Source organism: Nematolebias whitei, chromosome 1 (assembly GCF_014905685.2).
Source record: "Nematolebias whitei isolate Nwh7 chromosome 1, NemWhi1, whole genome shotgun sequence".
NCBI classification, from domain to species: Eukaryota; Metazoa; Chordata; class Actinopteri; order Cyprinodontiformes; family Rivulidae; genus Nematolebias; species Nematolebias whitei.
In genome coordinates, this window is record NC_056498.1 from 36,560,616 (window position 1) to 36,577,307 (window position 16,692).

A 16,692-nucleotide genomic window follows, 5' to 3' on the forward strand; every position below is an offset into this window, starting at 1 on the left:
TAAAATATAAAATACAGGTCAGCAGGGTTCATTTCCCCTGGCTTCGTCTTGAAAGACGACTTTTTTCACCTCGTTCATTTTCTCTCAGTATTTCCACTTAATTGTTTCTACATTTCCAACTGAAAAGAAAAAAAAAATCTTCCTCCTCAGTCGTTTCCTCCTCCGAGTGTCTGCAACACTGCGTCATAGCGATCAGCTTGAGCTTACTGGAAACTGAATATCGTAGGATGTGCTGAAAAAGGGCTGTTCCTGCCACAAACATTTACAAGCTCCGTGAAAAAGCAGGGCGTTAAGAATTTCACCACAACGTCAGGAGAAAACAGAGAAATTGAATTATAAGTTGCTACCTGATAGTATTTGATTGCCTTGGTCAGGGGTTCCACCTGGACGGTCTCATCGAGCTGATCTTTATGCAGCAAGTCAATGAAATAATCCAGAGAGCGCTCATGGAAGCTCATTTCAGAGTAAAGTGTCCCCATGCGCTTAAAAACCTCCACGCTGCAGCCATTCAGAGCCCTAAAAACAGAAAGAATAAAAACAGCTGGAATCGTTTGTTTTATTTATGTTTAATTTCTGATACGGTGCTTGCGTACTGTTCATATTTGTGCAGCGTGGCCTGCAGCAGGCTCAGGGAGTAAACCAGTCCTGAGGCAAAGCTGCGCTGCTCTCCTGAGGGTCCTCGGAGCGCCGATCCCTGGACCAGACCCCCACTCAGGTCAAACTTCTCCTGGGCTTGTTTACTGATCAGCTCAGCCTTCAGGTGAGAATACACACAATCAGCTGATCAATAACGATTAAAGATGAACCCCTTAGCTTAGCTTGTACTTGTGTGACTAACTATGAAGCTGTGATCTGCTGGGATCCCTTTTTCTTCTGTACTTGTCCAGCATCTTTCTCGTTACACAATTTTTGTGCCATTTCAGCAAATCATAAATCAAAACATTCGGCTCTTTCAGGACAATCCTGCTATGGCTTTTGGTATTGGTGCAACTTTAGCTGTTTGAAATATTTAGCCTTTTCTGACATTTATTTTCTCATAGAAAATGAATTGAGAGCGTTTTCCCTCCTTCAAATCTTTAGATCCGTTTACAACCTTTTACTGCTCCTTTCACATTTTGTTCTGCTTCAGCTTCTTTGTGCAAATTTAAACTTTTTTCAGCTAATTTCAGCTGGTTTTTGCTCCTTTCAGCTTATTTCTGCAAGTTTCAACTTTTTCTAATATTTCAGCAACTATTTAGTGGTTTTATGCTAATTTAAGCGTTTGTTTAATTCCATATTTTTTGCATAATTTCAACTTTTTTCAGTCTAATTCAGCATAAATTTGCTCTCTCCAATTCCTTCTGGTAATTTCCGCCTCTTTCTGCTTTTTTAGCTACCTTTTTTCCCCAAAAAAATTTCTGCTTTTTTCAGCCATATTGGGCAAACATGCGTTCTTTCTGCTTTCTTATGTTAATTTAAGCTTGTTCTAACTTTTCAGCTACTGTTTTAGCATTTTGTTTAGCCAATTTCAGCTGTTTTCACATAAATTTAAATTTTTCACTGTAATTTCTGCTACTTTCAGTCTAATTAACTTCTTTCTGCTAATTTCAGCTTGTTATGCTCCTTTTCGTTTCAGCGCTTTAGCCGTTTTGTGCCAATTTTAAACATTTCAGTTAATTCCACATTTTTTAGCTCATTTCTGCTTTTTCCACTTCCTTCTGGTAACTTAAGCTTCTTTCTGCATTTCCAGATATTTTCTTCTAATTTCAGATTTTTCAGCTAATTTCCTCATTTTTTGTGCTCATTTAAACCTTATTCAGCCAATATGTGTTCTTTCTGCTTTCTTCTATTAACTTAGGCTTGCTCTTCCATTTCAGCTGCATTTCTGCATATTTTTAGCCATTCCAGCTGTTTTTCGGCAAGTTCTTCTGCAACAAGCATTCACTGCATTTTCGCAGGAAGTGCAATTTGTCTAGTTAAAACTGGTTCAGTGGCTCATGCCATATGTTCTTCTCCACCTTGGCCTGGCAGCAACCGGCATTAAAAAGGTGCATGTCATTCTTTGTACCTTGCAGATGAGCCTGGGGATGAGCAGCAGCACCAGGATGCAATCGTGGTCGCCGCCATGACGGAGAAAGGAGTCGGGCATGAAGGAGGTGAGTAGGGACACCTGTCGGTTTGCCTGAGCCACCTCCATTTTCCTCAGCTCCATCTCAATGGCCTGGACACACACAGGCAGATTTTTTGGTTTTTAAAAAGATAAGAACGTAAGACAGAATCGGTGAACTCAGATCATCATCATCATCAGGACTTTACTTAGACCTGTCTAAAGCTCTAGACATAAGCTCTCAGTCAGTGGTTTCTCAGACCACACCATCAGCTGGTTTTCTAATTACCTTTCAGATCGAAGGCAATGAGTTCAACATAACGATACTTCTTTATTTAACTGTCAATAATGGTGTACCACAAGGCTCAGTCTTAGGTCCCACCCTCTTCACAACATCGACATCATCCATCCATTTCTTGTAAAGGAGTCCTCATGACTCAATGAGACCAACCTGTATAAATAAAGGTTGAATGAATCACATTCATCTCCTACCTTGGCATAAGCTTTGGTTTCTGCAAACTTGATCTTGAAGTCGAACAGCTCTGCCGGCGGCTGCTGAGGTTGTTCGGTGTTTGCACTCTGCTGACTGACCAGCTCTCTGTTGGCCTCCTGATGTACAGAAAAGAGTCGAGTAATCTTCCTCCTCAGTTCATCCTCCGCTCCTCTTCCGTCAACTCACCTGCAGCGAGGCGGTGAGCTCCCTGTACTTGTTGATGGTCTGCTGGTAATCAGCTACGGTCTCCTGAGCTGCTTCCACCTTCTTTTCTGCCTCTCTGACCTTCGCTCCACTCAGGTCCACCTGCTCCCTGAGCTCCATCTCGGTCTCCCTGGCGTTCTCCTGCAGCTCGTCGTTCATCTCGTTGATGGCTTCCTGTTAGTGCAGAAAAAGCAGGATTGGTTTTTATTTCCCTTTCATGCCTTGTTTTTACTTTCAAAACTATTTTTTTATGTTCATCTGCTCCTTTAGGTCGACTATTAGTTTCGTTGGTGAAAAATTATCACAAAACTCAAAATAAACGACACATTCCAATGAATGTTTTACAATAATAAACATGAGTTTAAAAACAAGTTTCAAGCTTTGACTGATAATTTAGTTTTCTCTTTAAGATGGCAAATAAATTCACAACTAAATTATTTTCTAAAGATTGTCACAAATATTGACTTAAGCTTCACCATCGTTGGTGATCTGTTGTGACTTGGCGCTATATAAATAAACTGAGAATTTTCACCATCATACTTTCTGGTGGAAATCTGGACACCGACTTGACTCATCGAAAAAAGCATTCCGAGATTAAAAATAATCAAAACACTTTACAGGAAATAATCAATAAAAACTTTGACAGGTTCAACTACAATGTTCCAACGACCCATGGTTATTTTACTGACATGAAAACAGGCGGTAATTAGGCACGTCACAATAAATTTTGTTGCCGATTAATTGTCTCAGAAATTATTGCGATAAACGATAGTATTGTTTGAAATTTGACAAATAAGTAATTATTGTCAAGTTTAAGAAGAAATGTTGGTTAATTTTGAGCGTAGTGCCTTTTTTGACCACTGGATGGCAGTATAAGACTGAACCGAAGGATGGATAGTGAGGGAGCGAGCAGCATTAACGATCCAAAAACGCGATGTTAGATGGTTAAAGCAGATTTTAAAGAGAAACGAGAAAGGGAGGGGTCAGTGAAGAGCACTGGAGTTGAGCCTTTTGTCATCCAGTGTCTTCAGTAGAAAGAGAGAGACACGAAGAAACGATGAAGCCGATAAACGAAATTGGAGGTCGATAATTTTCATTGATCGTGCGATTAATTGATTTATTGTTCATCGCGACCGGCCTAGCGGTAATTAAAAAAAGTTAAACTTTTGCACCGACCAGATCAGTGACGGTCTCCCTCAGCTCTCTGACTTTCTCCTCCAAGTCGAGGTTCCTCTCAGTTAGAGTCTCCACCATCTCCTCTGATCCCAGAGCTGCGTCCACCTGAAGGTACAAACACAAACACCTGTTTTAGCCTCAAGTTCAACTCTATCAACATTAAACTTTGATGCTTTTATATTCTTCGTAACTGCGCAAGTCTGCATACGAGAAACATTTTTCAATGCAACTTTAAAAGCCGTCCTCTGCAACCATGAAGGGAGGTCTTCCAGGCTTTACCTGCTCCTTCAGTTCATCGATGGTGGCCTCAGCCTGCTTGAGTTCTTCTTGCAGTTTTTCTTTCTGAGTCCTCAAAGTCTCCCGCTCCGTGTTGTTCTTCTCCACGTGCTTCTGCAGCTTCACGTGTTCTTGTTTCTCTGAGGCAGACAGGTCACGCATCCTGACGAAGAACAGAGGAGCAGTTTACATTTAGACGGGGTTCCCTGACAACTACAGTGCGTGATGGGGCAAACAAACAAAATGTACAAAGACGTGGTTTGTTGTTTAAATTATTTGAATATCTTTTGTAAAATACAGATTAAATCTTGGTATCCTTGAAAGTATAGGCCTTTAAGCATTTCAACCATTCAGCCGATTTAAAGGGGGAAAACCAGCCCCAGGGTCGTTTAGTACAGTAGTGTGTACAGCACTGAACACGGAGCAGAGCCGTCTGAAGAGCTCAGAAAGAAGAGTTTAGAAGTCTATAAAGGCTACGAGCCCATCTCCAAGCAGCTTCATGTTCTGACTACAGCTGCCAGTGTCATTAAAATGTTCATGGAACAGCAGCCAATCTCCCAGGGCGTGGACGCAAGAGGAAATGCAACCCCGGGTTGATAAAACTGAAAGTGTGAAAAGCAGAAAGAGTCAAGGACATCATGGAAAACCTTTCAACCTCAACTCCAAGGTCAAGGTACGGGTTTTATTTTTTTTATTTATTTTTTTTTAATCACACATTGTATTTAGAGTCAGAATTGTCTTAATGGAAAAAAAAAAAATCAGAAGGGCTCCATTGTTGACACAAAATATACATAATATACATCCCTGTACCGACAACATCAAAATGTGGGTGGGATAGGTGAAGCACCCACACCTATCTCCACCCTCATTTGCTCCACTCTGGACCCTTAAGCAAGGCACTTAACCCCCACCATCTGCTCCCCCCCGAGCGCCCTAGATGGCAGCTCTCTGCTCCACACAGAGGTGTGGTAGCTCGGTGCTCTGTAGTTGTGTCAGGAAGGACATCCAGCATAAAAGCAAACAAACAAACAAACAAACAAACGCCAAGTCTTTGGGCGAGTTATTTCGCTGTGGCGACCCCTGAAGAAGGGAGCAGCCGAAAGAAGGAAATAAAAATAAAAATTTGTAAGTGGGCCAACAGGTTCATCCATGTCTGTGTACAGGAAGTGACTTTCTGGAGCTGTTCAGGAGTAAATGAGTTTTTAAAAGGCTAATGTTTAGTTAAGATGAGCGACGGCCCATTACCTGACCAGTGCCTCCTTCAGCCTGTTGTTCTGCTCCTCCAGCTGCTTGACTTGATAACTTGACGCAGCTCCATCGGTTCCTGCATGAGAGAGTCATTACGCCAACACTGATCAGACAGAGTCAGTGCTGTTCAGTTCTCCTCTCACCTTTCTCTGAAATCTCGTGCCTCAGGATCTCTAAATCCATGGAGAGCTCCTCCACCTTCTCCTTCAGCGAGTCCACCTCCACTTGCAGGGACTCTGCTCGCTCTTCAGCCATCTCTTTGTCCAGCGTGGCCATTTCGATAGCATCTGCCGTGTCCGCCATCTCCTCCATGTAGCGGTCTTTAGCCTCCTGGGCCTCCCGGGCTTCCTGCGTGTGAAGGTGAACAGGTAACGTGACTGAAGACGCACGTAGGACTTGCAGCCCCTACAGATCGTTCCCGTTACATCAGAGCACCTTCTTGGCCTCTTTGAGTTGTTTCTGCAGCTCGGCCTGCTGCTCCTGCATTTTGCTCTTCCACTCCTGCAGCTGCTCCAGCTGAATCTTGTACTTCTCCAGTTCCTTCAGCTTAGCCTTGTCATCCGTTCGCTTCATCCTCAGCGTCTCCAGCTTCTCCTCCAGGTCTTTGACCTGAGCTCGCAGAGACTCTTCCTCCTGAGGAAGGATCAAGTGCAGGGAGGAAGAGGAGAGAACACGGGAACGCAAGATAAGCACATTTTATAAACTTACTTAATTTGTTTCAACAAGATTTTATTTTATGGTAGAAACGTAAATATAGGAAGTTGTAATTGAGTCTCGACACGAAAACAAAACATTTATTTATTCAATTTACTCCCTGAACAAAGAATGAAAAGTAAAAACAAAACTATAATCTGGTGATCACGTGATCCGGTTACGTGACTTGCGAGAGAGCGGAGCAGAGCAGAGCAGGGAGCGGGAGAAGTTAACGCTGCGTTTTAACCGGTTGCACAATGGCGTCAGGCTCGACAGGAGCTGACACAGCTGAAAGTTTGGTACCAAAGAGGAGCAGCACGTCCGCCGTTTGGAATTATTTTGGTTATTAAAAAAAAAAGAAGACGCTGTGCAACGACATGTATTGTTCAGAACCTGCCTTTCTGCTGTTACTACCTTTCAAGGTAACACCACAAATCTTTATCAACACTTTAAAAAAGCCATTTACGATGGTTGCATGGCTAGAACGCCAACGACCGGTGCTTCAACTTCAACTAGACAAAGTAGCAGCTGACGGGGATCACTGACCGAACTGTTCGAAGGCGTTACTCCGTATGAACATCATTTGAAACGGCACACGGAAATAACTCGAGCAACAACGGAGTTCATTTTGAAAGACATGATGCGCATTAGTACAGTGACCAAGACTGGGTCTACGGCTTTGATAAGCACAATGGATAAGCGGTACAGAACGCCCTAACGAAACAAACCATTTTGCAGTAGGTACTGTGCACTACACAAAAGACTCGTTGTCTTTATCAATATTTTTCCCACAGTTGTGACTGGGACTGTGTCTTATGAAGCTTAATAAACTTTATTAATGTCGCACCACCTCTCACGTTCCACTCTTAAGACAGCACAGATAAATGAGTTTTGACCCGTGGTTCGTCTCAGGGAAGGAGGCTGAAGTCAGTCGAATATGCAGCTCGCACACGATTACACACGTCGTGAAGGCGGCGCAGCTGAAGAGGATTAATATTCCATCCATCCATTATCTTTACCCGTTTATTCCATTTTAGGTCACGGGGGTCGCTGGTGCCCATGTCCAGCAATCACTGTGCGAGGGGCGGGGTACACCCTGGACGGGTCGCAAGTCCATCACAGGGACACACAGAGACAAACGAGACAAACAACCATTCACTCTCTCACTCACACCTAGGGACAATTTAGAGTTACCAATCAGCCTAACATGCATGTTTTTGGTCTGTGGGAGGAAACCGGAGTACCCGGAGAAAACCCACGCATGCACGGAGAGAACATGCAAACTCCACCCAGAAGGCCCCTGGACCGGGGTTTGAACCAGGGACCTGTTCGCGGAGAGGCTGCAGCTCTACCAGTTGCGCCACCGTGCTGCCCGGATTAATATTCAATATATGTAAATAGTTTATTTTTTAGACATTTATTTTGTACAGTTACAGCCGTTTGTTAATAAACGTGACAATTGAGACAAAGCTTTGACTCAGAAATATATTTTTGTTATAACTTTATGGAAAAAAATATTGATATATATCATATATCGCCATTCATCTTAAAATATCAAGATATTAATTTTGGTCCATATCGCCCAGTCCAATAAAACAGTAACAACACGGATGAAATGGAACAAAACCACCGAGGAGATGAACAGGATGCAAAAGTTAAACAACCTGACGAATAAGAGTCTGGACCCACCTTGCTGGAAGTAGTTGGGACCGGGGCAGCTGCAGGTGACGGGGTGACGGGGGCCCTGAGGGCTCCCTGCTGAGAGAGGCTCCCCTCGCCGACGTCTCCGGACACAGAAGGCGAAAGACTCTCGCGAGATGCCTGTCGATACAGACGGAGGCGTTTCAAAGAGTGGCGAGAAAATCTGAACCCAAGTGCAAGAGAGGAGACTGTGATCCAATAAACCAGAGAGGTGTTAGCAAGAGTCCACCACAGCGAGCATGCAGCTTAACGTAGTACCTCACTGGGACTAGTGGAGACAAAACTGTGAGAAAAATACAACAATTTTACCTGAACTGTCCTTTTGACGCATTCGCAAAAATTCCCGACTAAATTTGCAGGTTTGAGATCTCGTGCAACAAAACTGATCGTTTCTGGAACTTGAGACGGTCGCGACAGTTCTGCTGGACTATATGAACAACTCCTCGGTCCCCTCCCCCACAACAAACACGTTACCGTATTATTGGGACTGTAAGGCGCAACATCAATGAACGGGTTTTCGTACATAAAGGTGCACCAGGTTATAAGGCTCACCGTCGATTTTTGAGAAAATTAAAGGATTTTAAGTGCGTCTCAGTCTGAAAAATAGTTGGTTTGTTTGTATGAATTCAGCTTTTGCAAACATTTTCATAACCTTTAATGCTTTTAATAAATAATCAATATTCAATAACCTAAAAAAAAAAAGATTGACAAAAGTGCTACAATGTAAAAAAAATTTTACGATAGGATAAAACAGGAAGTAAACAAAATTATTTGTTTTTAAATGATTAAGGGGCGACTTAAACTAATCCTGCTTCGATTTGAACAAGTATTGTCCTAATTATTTATTCAATTTGTTTCGTATTACATGATCAAAATAAACCTGATTGAATCAAATTGTCACAATAATTTTTTTGATATAATGTGCATTTTATTTTGAAAGTGCAATACTTACTGTGTCACGTAAAAAAAAAAGAAAAGTTTTCACAGAAAACGCAGCAGCAGAATTATAGAAGCTAAACGGAGATCGGTTTGAGACCGTCGCGACTAGTGATCTGTTTCGCAGATTGTTAAACGTTCAGAATTCCAGTGACAGGAGAGCACGCTGAAACTGGGAATCCTGAGAAGAGTTTGTAAACTTCTTTGCACTTTTATATTTTGTCTCCAACAGTCGGAGCCCAGTGAGAAACCGTCCTTTAAAGAAAAGAAAAACACAGTGAAGCCTGAAAGATTTACTAAAGGTTTTGTGACAATCCTTGATTTGCTTCCAGGAGAAACTACATCAGCTCCCCAAGTCCAACACACTCCCCCAGGGTCCAAAGCACCAGTGCCATAGAGGGTACAAGATGGACCGTGTTCGCAGCACACCCCCGTGAGGCCGCACGAGGCGCTCGGACACAAAGAGCGTACCCGGAGCATCAGGCTGGAGGGACGAACCAGAAGGGAGGGGAGGGAGGTGGCAGGAGCGAGGCGTGGAAGGCTCAGCTGCCAGAGTCATTACAGAACATCTCAATGTTGGAGTTAGCAACAAATAAACACATGAACACATAAATCCTACTCTCATTCTTCGTTCCAATAGCATGAATTAGCATTCACACGATTGTGATCCTTTTTTCTTCTGTTTCAACAAATCAGGACAATCCTGCTGTGACTTTTCGTATCGGTGCAACTTCAGCTTTTTGAAATATTTAGCCTTTTCTGCCATTTTTTTTTAAATCTCATGGAAAATGAATTGAGCTCATTTTACATCCTTTAGATCTTTTTACAACCTTTTACTGCTCCTTTCACGTTTTGTTCTGCTTCAGCTTCTTTCTGCAGATTTAAAATGTTTTTCGGCTACTTTTGGCTGCTTTGTGCTCCTTTCAGCTTCTTTCTGCCAACTGCAACATTTTTGTGCTTCTTCTAACTTATTTCTAATAATTTCCACTTGTTAGGCTCCTTTCAGCTTTTTCCAGCTACTACCATTTAGCTGTTTTATGCTAATTTTAGGTTTTTTTTGGCTAATTTCACATTTTTGCACTAATTTAAACTTTTTTCAGCCCAATTCAGCAAAAACGTGCTCACGCCACTCCTTTCTGACAATTTAAGTTTTTTTAGCTACTTTTCAACAGGTTTTTTGCTTATTTCAGCTTTTTCTGACAATTTCCCCTTTTGTGTGTTAATTTCTGCTTCTTTCAGCAAACATGTTCTTTCTGCTTTCTTCTGCTAATTTAAGCTTGTTCTATCTTTTGGCTACTTTTCAAAAGTAAATTCCAGTTTTCATGGTAATTTCTGCTACTTTCGTCCTAAATAACTTCTTTCTGCTAATTTCAGCTTTTTGAGAGTTTTTGCCATTTCAGCTACCATTTAGCTGTTTTGTGCTAAATTTAGCTTTTTCAGCTAATTCCACATGTTTTAGCTCATTTCAGTTTCTTCCACTTTCATCTGGTAGTTTTAAGATTCTTTCAGCCTTTTCAGATTTTCTTTTTGCTAAATTTAGCTTTTTCAGCCGATTTCCTGATTTTTGTGCTAATTTCTGCTTATGTAAACCTCATGCAGGAAATGTGTGTTCTTTCTGCTTTCTTCTGCTAGTTTAGGCTTGTTCATCCATTTCTGCACGTTTCATTTAGCTAATTTCAGCTGTTTTCAGCAATAAGCTTTTACACTGCAGTTTCGCAGGAAACGCAATTTCTCTAGTTTAGTTGGAGAATGCATTTCTGATCATTTATCAAATTTACAATATTCTTTTGATTCAACAAGCATCCCTACAAAAACAAACACTCTACAACACGCCCTTTGACCTCTGCTGTCCTGTTTCCTGTAAACAAGCTCACCTTTGCAAAGCGACGGGTAGAGGGCTGGAGAGGAGGAAGTGAGTTGGAGAAGGGTGAATTCAAACGCACACGCAGGCAAGGAAACACACACACATTCAGCCATGAGGTGCAAGAGTAGATTAGCAACAGGAGAGAAAGCTTCTCATCAGTTAGTTTGTATTGATCAATTATAAAGTTGCATGCATTAGCTAGAACTCCGAATGGTTATTTAGGTGACCTGAACGGAATAAAGCAATAAAAACAGTTTGAAGCCACAGAAATGTCAACTCAACATGGCGACGTTATGATTTCTAAATGTGCACAGGACGCCTTCGCCCAAATAAAATGTCTACAAGGAAAAAAGTGGAAACTAGAAAAACAAATTATTGATGGTGGATTATTTATTTATGTGCCAGGCAGATGCCAACAGATGAAGATGGGCACTTAAAAGCAAAAGATGAGCTGCTACGTTAGTGACATGTACACAAGTGCTGAATTTAAACATCTGTACCTTCTTAATGTTCGCTGGTGTCTGCAGAAAAAAACGAGTTCAGAAAAGAAAAAAAAAACATGAACCTAAAATCAGGTTAAATCTACATCTCGAAAAGTACTAAATAAATAAATAAATAAAAGTGTTAGGAGGGATCAAAATAAAAAGCAGTCAGTCAAAGCTGGTTTCATTCCAGCACTTTCTGCTGTTAGCACCTCTGGAAAAATAATTTCAATGTAAACATGAACGACGTATTTATCGAGTGTACACAAACGACACGCTGCAGAAAATCATGACTATCAGACAAAACATTACAAATAAAAATAATTTCACAAAGTTCAAATTTGCAGTTTGTTACCTGCTTGGTTGTTTTGGGAGTCTCGGAAACATCTGGAAATGACAACAGTTATTATTGTTTACCACTTTAATGTTTCAGAAACACAGCTGTCAGACCTCCGGGGGTCAATTCTCACCTTTTTGTTTGAGTGGCTTTGCCCCGCTGGACTCGGGGGTCTCTGGGGAGGCGCTACCCGAGTCATCCACCACCTGGATCTGTAGAAGTTAAAGTTTAATTACAATATTTATTATATAAGGCTGTAACTTTTGTAAATACTCAGATTTCTCATTTATCCAAATACATTGCGTCACTAACCTGAGACGATCGGACAAATATCCCGTGATTCTCCTCGCAGGTGAAATAGCGCTTCCCCTGCACCGTGCCGTCGTTCTTGCCTTTAGCCTCATCCAGGATGACGCCCACCCATTTGCCCGAGGCAAAGAGGGTGGCGCCGATGTAGGCCACAGTCCCTCGCTGACCCTTCCCCGTCACCTCGACTACTGAGCCGACCTGAGACGAAACAAGACGAGGGAAAAACGGTTGCAACAAACTCATCGGTAACGGAAATGAACTGGCATCTACGCATTTTTGCACGTTTCCTTGTGTCCGAGGAAGAAACGCACCTTTGGAGGTTTAACGCTCTCCACTGTTCCGCCAGAGCTCATTTTGCTGATCAATGGGCTGGTCAGCTGAGGAACATGGAGAGTAAAGATTAAATAAATAAAAGGTAAAGAAAGAGGAAACAAAAGTAAAGTTACGATTGTGAGATAAGATGAAAAGAGGCGGGAGACAACGACTTGTATTGTTTATACTCGGTTTCTTCTACATGGCATTTTTAAGTGTTTCTTGAACAAAACACATTGCGTCATAAAAATAAATATAACCCACTATAGAAATGGCTATAAGTCAGTCCATTTCACATGTACGGAGCTAAAATTTGGTGTAGTAGTAGCAGCTGAGAGTCATCCTCAACTCATATTCTGAGCAAACAAGATCTTTGCCTAGCTTGGCGTTAACTGTTGGGAACATGAACTGTCACCAGTCTGACGAAACTCCCAGAAGATAAGCACTGAAGTTATTTAAATTTTAAAATCCGCCCATTTCAAGCCGGCCACCACAGTTAAATCAAACTTAGAGGTAGAGGTGAAAACATGTCAGCAAATTTTACAGATATTTTGCAAAAATCAAGTGGAGTACGAGCCATGAGTTATTCCCATCACATATCCTAAACACTAAGAGATTGTGCAGGATCTCAACATTTTGCTCAATCGTGACATTATTATAAAGAGTCCACCAAAAAGGTTAAACCTCTATCATTTGTAATCTTTGACACAAAAGCTGTTGGACAATATGAATTTCCTAAAGGAATGCTAAGCCTTTCTTTCTTTTATTTAGGAATTTCTAACATTTAAATGATCTGCAAAGGGCCTAAATAAACACTAGGGTTTAGTTTTTATAGCTAATATTTTGTAACTCTTTCTACTCAGTCTTAAATAAATAATAAAAAGATAAAAAATAAAACTTAATACGAGCGTCCTCGGGCACCCTCACAGACCCAGTCATATGTCCAGGGACACAACAAACATTCTTATAAAGTGGCAACATCTCAGACAAAGAAGGTCATTCAACACAAACTAGGTCTGCGTTAAGAGGCTGCTCCTTAGGAGAGTTCACGCGGTTTTAAATTAGCCAGCAGACAACAATCTGAAGTATTACCTGACGTTGTTAGATGCTTGCAAACAAGTTAAGACTCATCAGTAACTTTATACCTTTAACCAAATTATTTTACAGATAAAACGTAATTGTAATACGTTTGACTCATTGAAGAGATAAGCACAAAGATGAAGTCCAACATGAATGGTGAGTACATTTTACTAACACAGTACAGTTAATTATAACTTGTTTCAATGCATCTGTATGTTAAATAATTAAACATTAATATTATGAGCTCATGTTACTCACCCTGGGAGAGTAAGAATGTCGTCTGTTCAAAGCCATAATTATTACAACCTTGTATTCGTTTCACCTCCAGTGCAAAACTGAAGACTCTAGCTTTACTTTTATTTCTCTACTTTTCCATGTCTGTCTTTTGCTGATAAAGATCAGCCAGAAGAGCAAGTGAGGCTTTTAGGGCGGGGTCTTTGTGGTGAATCACAAAACGTCACAGCAGATTCGAGCTGAAAAACACTGAGCTAAACATCCTGATGCTGAAAAACACTGAGCTAAACATCCTGATGCATGCTCATCCGAGCTAAACAGTGTCTTCTACAGGAACAATATATACTTTAAAAATTAAACGTGCCATCTCACTTAAATGTTGCAGATTAAGAGGTGTCTAGATAAAAAGAAAAAAAGGTTGTAAAATCAACAAATCAGGTTAAATCGTGTCATCTGGACCAGTTTCTTTGTTTAATGAAACTGTTTCTCACAAAGATGACACGATTTAAGCTTATTTTGTTGTTAGGCGTCTTGATCGTTTAATCATCTAATCCAAATTACAGCAAACACAAGCTAAACATTTTCACTTAAAAATAGTAGTATAGCAAACTATGCTATGTAACAACAATTTTAGTACGCATTAAAAACTGTTGTCTCTGTCAACGAAAATTATTAGCGAGAACTGTCTAGCCTGTTAGCTAAATTTAGCTAAGGCTAGCAGGCTAAAACAGACAACACTCCTGCTACATTTTATATTGCAAAATAACGAACACATTCAAACACAAATTACTTTTAAACATTTTAACACATGATTCAGTTTGAATTAATTGATGACAGCTAGCTAACATTAACCCACTAGGTTAGCGAGTCAATAAAAGACAAAATAAACCACTTTATTAAGCTAAAACAAGGTAAATACGTAATAGTGTTGCTCACCTTCACAAAGACACAAATATTTGTCTTTAAATTGGGTTTTATTTCGTGTTCATGCAAATATACCGTTATCCCGTTTTTTTAATGCCGATCTCTCCAAACCGACAGTCCGTACTTCCGGTTTTATACGTCATTTCCTGCAGGTAAATGGGAATGTCGTAAACTAGCGCCCCCTGTGGTCAATTGCACTAACTACCTGTGTGGCTGTGTAAGTCATTTAACTGACCGGTACTACTTTAATATAAAACTTTACAAAATATTCAAATTATTATAATTTTCTTAGTTTATATTTATTCTATATTTTTCATGAATGATGTTTTATTTTACTGTATTCATTTATGGTTAATTGTTATAGGGACAAAAGTTAAATATTTATAAATAATATACTCTAAAACATTTATCCTCGGCTAAATTGCAATGCTCATCCCTAGAAGGGCCTTTGGCAACACAAAAATAAACAGTTTAAAAAGAATCAAACATCACTAGATAAAAACAAATCACAATGACATCTACAAAGAGTGTCTGTTAGTCATGACAGTAAAACTGGTTCTCCATTAGAAACTGCATCTTGACAATTTTTCATCAAAGAAAGAACATAGATATTATAGACTTTAGACCTGATTGAAGAAGTTAGCCTTAAATTATTATTTTTTTAAATAAATATACAAAAAAAAAAATCTTGTACCAAAACAACACTCAAACTATTCATGATCTAACACTTTTATTTGATTTTCAAGCTATTGAAACAGATTTGGAATAATTATAAATATAATATAAATAAGTATGTCTTTTATTTTTTTCATGTTTATTTGAAATGTGTTAAAAAATATTCTACAGTAATCGTTGACAGTGATGAGCCAGAGGTCCGTCCTCAGGCGACCAATCAGGAGGCGGAGGAGAGGCTGAGTCTGCAGCCACCGGCAGGCGGTCACATCGGCCTCGGGCTGCAGCTCAGTCCCGACACCTCTGACAGCGATCGGATCAACTTCCAACTTTACACCTTCGCTTGTTTACACGGTTGGTAGCTTTTGTTACGATTTATTTACACTTTTAAAACACTTTTTGTTGATAAATATTTGCTGGATGTGTTTTTTTCAGACTTTCTTTCAAGCTAGCTAGAACACAGGTTTGCACTTCCGGTTTTGACTTTCAACATAAGGAATTACGTATTTTAGAGTTTAAAAACAAAATATATTAGACCTTCTGTTAGATGCAGACGTTCCACTTTCCACCTGGAAAGCTTCTAGAATTCGTAATGATCTGGTGACTGATGACCTACACGAAAAAATACACCGTTGGTCGTTTTATTTTGAAGGTTGGACGAATGTGTTTCCGTTATGCTAATAACACATTTAAGCTAACTTTATCTACGCTTAATACCGGTTTTGTCAGGAGGATTTACTTTCGATGTCGGTGAAACGGGTGTGTACTGGGTCTGGTTCGTTCAGCCGGCGTCATTTAATTCGTGTTAAGGATTTATGAGCATTTTTGTTCTTAAAACGCTAAAAAAAAAAAAGTTAAGTGAACAAAAAGCGAAATAGTTTTGGTCCTAGTGGAGGGCGTGGGAGCCTGAGTGACACGTGACGTCATTCCTCCGCCCGGTCTGCTCAGGTAGCATCGTACAAAAGTGCATTTTATTTATTTTAAGGACATTTATTGAGTGTTCATTCCCGCTTGTTTACAGCTTTGGTTTAATATTAGGAGGTTAAAGCTGCTGCTCGTTGGGGTGTGTCTCCATGTTCACATTATTTACCAGACATGAGTTAAATGGCTCCCTCTCACCTGTTCCCTGTTGTCATTTAGCCCTCAGCTCCTCTCAGCACTCCTTCACGTCACCTTCAGTGCGTTCATGCCACGTCCAGTTCTCCTCTGTGCCTCCTTGAGTTTTGTTTTCCTGTTGCTCTTGCGTCAGCCTTTTGTTTAATAAAGTTTAAGTTTCTATTTTTATAAAGCTCGTATCGTGCAGCGCTCTACAAACCCTAACCTTTATCTATTAAATGTATATCTGTTTTATCTAGATATGTTTCCTCTTGCTCTAAATGTTTTTTTATCACTTTCACCCAACGTGATTTTATGTAGATAAATATGTTTTCCACACTTAAAACTTTTAAATAGTTATTTAGCAAGACAAAGAGACTACAGGTGTTTATTGAAATGTTTTCAGGGCTCAACATTTCATTGCGCTGAAAATACTGATCAATTTTTTTTTTCTTGTCTCCGAGTCCAGGTTTTTTGTGTGAATGATTATTATCGCTCCGCTGTGATCCATTTTTCTTCCGTACGCTTTTTGGCAACTTTCTCGTTCCACAGTTTTTGCACTTTTCCAAC

The 16,692-nt window shown here is 40.3% G+C and overlaps 2 protein-coding genes across 2 annotated transcripts in view; one reads left to right on the forward strand and one right to left on the reverse strand.

Annotated features, from left to right (window-relative positions):
- The window catches only part of LOC119410122 (dynactin subunit 1), a 23,020-nt gene extending 8,533 nt beyond the window's left edge, over positions 1–14,487 (reverse strand). Inside the window, exons 1-16 of the mRNA XM_037677065.1 lie at positions 14,368–14,487; positions 12,117–12,182; positions 11,809–12,003; positions 11,630–11,708; positions 11,515–11,546; positions 7,866–7,997; positions 5,919–6,116; positions 5,627–5,831; positions 5,481–5,559; positions 4,239–4,398; positions 3,960–4,064; positions 2,766–2,957; positions 2,579–2,695; positions 2,048–2,200; positions 594–754; positions 348–516 (exon numbers count right to left, since the gene is read on the reverse strand). Coding sequence (XP_037532993.1) covers positions 348–516; positions 594–754; positions 2,048–2,200; positions 2,579–2,695; positions 2,766–2,957; positions 3,960–4,064; positions 4,239–4,398; positions 5,481–5,559; positions 5,627–5,831; positions 5,919–6,116; positions 7,866–7,997; positions 11,515–11,546; positions 11,630–11,708; positions 11,809–12,003; positions 12,117–12,158 — 2,019 coding nt within the window. The 5' untranslated portion in view covers positions 12,159–12,182; positions 14,368–14,487. The remainder of the gene's footprint in view (positions 1–347; positions 517–593; positions 755–2,047; positions 2,201–2,578; positions 2,696–2,765; positions 2,958–3,959; positions 4,065–4,238; positions 4,399–5,480; positions 5,560–5,626; positions 5,832–5,918; positions 6,117–7,865; positions 7,998–11,514; positions 11,547–11,629; positions 11,709–11,808; positions 12,004–12,116; positions 12,183–14,367) is intronic.
- Positions 13,335–16,692, forward strand: part of tdrd7b (tudor domain containing 7 b) — an 80,864-nt gene continuing 77,506 nt past the window's right edge. The window contains exons 1-2 of the mRNA XM_037677176.1: positions 13,335–13,353; positions 15,202–15,381. Coding sequence (XP_037533104.1) covers positions 13,335–13,353; positions 15,202–15,381 — 199 coding nt within the window. The remainder of the gene's footprint in view (positions 13,354–15,201; positions 15,382–16,692) is intronic.